The 2,624-nt window shown below is 43.6% G+C and overlaps 1 protein-coding gene across 1 annotated transcript; it reads left to right on the top strand.

The window, feature by feature from the left end:
• Positions 1–158: 158 nt before the first annotated feature.
• On the top strand, positions 159–2,412 carry SARC_00412 (hypothetical protein; the record flags this gene model as incomplete). The annotated part of the gene is made up of 5 exons (XM_014305904.1): positions 159–194; positions 450–653; positions 938–1,024; positions 1,439–1,660; positions 2,161–2,412. 5 exons carry the CDS (start codon positions 159–161, stop codon positions 2,410–2,412), a joined length of 801 nt encoding a protein of 266 aa, XP_014161379.1.
• Positions 2,413–2,624: the final 212 nt, after the last annotated feature.

Genomic DNA, 2,624 nt, shown 5'->3' with positions numbered 1-2,624 from the left:
ACTATATATATAAATACATATATATATATATATATATATATAACTATATATATATACAACTATATATATATACAACGTGACTTGTTTGGGAGTGTCGTGTATGTCGTGTGGGTGTTCTGCGTCGATTGGTCCGTGGGCTTCGACGTGCCATTGCAATGATGAGAGTACCAAACGAAGATGCAGGAGTTGACATAGTCTGGTGTTTTAGTGTTTCAGCACTAGCTTTCATAGTCTGGTGTTTTAGGGTTTAGCACTAGCTTTCATAGTCTGGTGTTTAGTAGTCCTCGGCTGTCAACCTTAACCTTCGCATACAATCTCCCCTCGTGCAACCAGTCACTCAACCCAAGAGATGTTGGAACCTTCTATGGAGACTATTCTAAGAAGTGTAGCAACCTTCTACATAAACATAACCCTAAACACAACTCTAACCGTTACGTTTCGTATTGCAGACCAAAGAACTGTCGTGGCAAGAAGAGAAGGCCACCTTGAAGGAAAGCAACCACACCGTCGCAAAAGCCTTCGAAGCAGCCAATACACAGAGCAATGCTCTCACAGCGCAACTGTCCACTCTGAAGGACACGTTAACGGAGAGTGGCACAGCTACAAATGCAGCGCAGATTGAGCGCCTGTGCAAAGTGACTACGGAGAACGAGGTAGGATGAGTGTGTAGTCTAAATATATATATAAATATATGTATACGTACATTTCTACCAATATTTTCATAAATATCTTGTAGGTGCAGTACGGAAAGTTTTAATTGTTTCTATGTACCTAAGTATCCGACCCAAATTTTATCGACAGGACAATTCGAACATGTGGTTTCCAGACATCAACTACAGGATTGAAAACAATAACATAAGTGTGCATATATGAGAATTTTATCTGCTACGTTCATTTGGGTTATCATATTTCGGCTGTAATTAACATTTACATACAGAATCTGAAAGCGAAAATGGCATCACTCGAAGGATCGCAAAAAAATCTGCTACAAGCAAGGGCCAGGATAGCAGAATTAACTGACCAGGTACGTGTGACTATATATATATACAATATGTATATGTATGTGTTTGAGTATGTGTGCGTGTGCGTGTGCGAGTGTGTGTGTGTTTTCGTATAATATATATATATATATATTATGTGTGTATGTATGTATAAGTCCGATCTACAAGCAAATGCAATGTCCAGTCGAATGGCCAATACGACAGCACAAATGCGTGTAGTTAAGGATTTCAGACATTGTCTATTCGTCACAAAGAAGTGTGCGATACTGACATCCCATAGCGACGTATTCTATCTGGTGCACTATTGAATTACTTGTATGCGACTTTAAGAAACGGTCATGTGTGACCTCGTCGCAAATAGCTGCAATGGGCGACAAACCAACCAGCACACGGGCTACTAATCCTCTATCATACCCTACATCCCCAACCCACCACAGGTATTTGCGACAGAAATGGCCCGTCGCAAATTACACAACCAGGTGCAGGATCTCAAGGGCAAAATACGTGTGTGCGTGCGTGTACGGCCGCTGAAGAATGGCTGTGAAGATGACCAGCCACCCATCAACTACAAGGGCGACGGATATGGTCTCAGCCTACTCGCACGGGGCAACAGGCAGCCCTTCTCCTTTGACCGTGTCTTCCAACCAAACTCTACACAGGTGTGTACATAGCGGCGGTGTACCCAATCATGGCTCTCCGAAATATTAGATCCCCAGAATATATTGTGGATATCAATATGATACAAAGCACGCGGCATTTCAAACGCACAGATGTGGGTCTGTCCAGCTATACAAAGGGGCAATTGATAAGGGTTTTTAGCCTAAACCCTAAACCCTAAAATTATAAGGGCAAAAGCACTTCAGAACAACCAAGTGCCATACACCACTCGCTCATCGCATCGCACGAGAGCCGTGTTTGCAGAAGTTGCTGTCGTAAACATCTAAGATTCTTTACCTACAAAATACAAGCATGTGTCCCAACATACCATCGCACTGTACAACATACTCAAATACATATCTCTCCCTCCCCCAACACAAATAGCTACAACCCAACACAACACACCAACACAACACACCAACACAACACAACACAACACAACACGACACATCAACACAGATAACCCAACCCAGCACAACATACAACCCTCCTACCGCCACAGGAAGAAGTCTTCGACGAGGTGTCTCAGTTTGTGCAGAGTGCAATCGACGGCTACAACGTCTGCCTGTTTGCTTATGGCCAAACAGGCTCAGGCAAGACACACACCATGCAAGGAGACCTCACAGGCGACGAGAGGGGCATCATCATCCGCTCAGCCGAAAAGGTGCGGTGGTTACTTGGTAGTGCAGCGGTTGCTTGTGGGTGCAATAGGTTGTTCGATGTATATCACACTTATGCTGTGAATGGGTATTAACGTGTGCGTGCATTGCGACGCTATATTTTATCGTCCGTCTGGCCGAGAGGATACGGTGACTGTACCTACCTATGCCGTTTGTTAAGATGTATGTATACTAGTTGTCTTGCATAGTGACCAAGTGCTCACTGGACTGTATCTACCTATGCCGTTTGTTAAGATGGATATGCTCACTAGACTGTACCAACCTATGCCGTTTGTTAAAATGGATA

Source organism: Sphaeroforma arctica (genome assembly GCF_001186125.1).
Source record: "Sphaeroforma arctica JP610 unplaced genomic scaffold supercont1.12, whole genome shotgun sequence".
Classification (NCBI taxonomy): domain Eukaryota; class Ichthyosporea; order Ichthyophonida; genus Sphaeroforma; species Sphaeroforma arctica.
The sequence above is the reverse complement of the archived record's forward strand: the minus strand, read 5'-3'. Positions and strand labels throughout refer to the sequence as shown.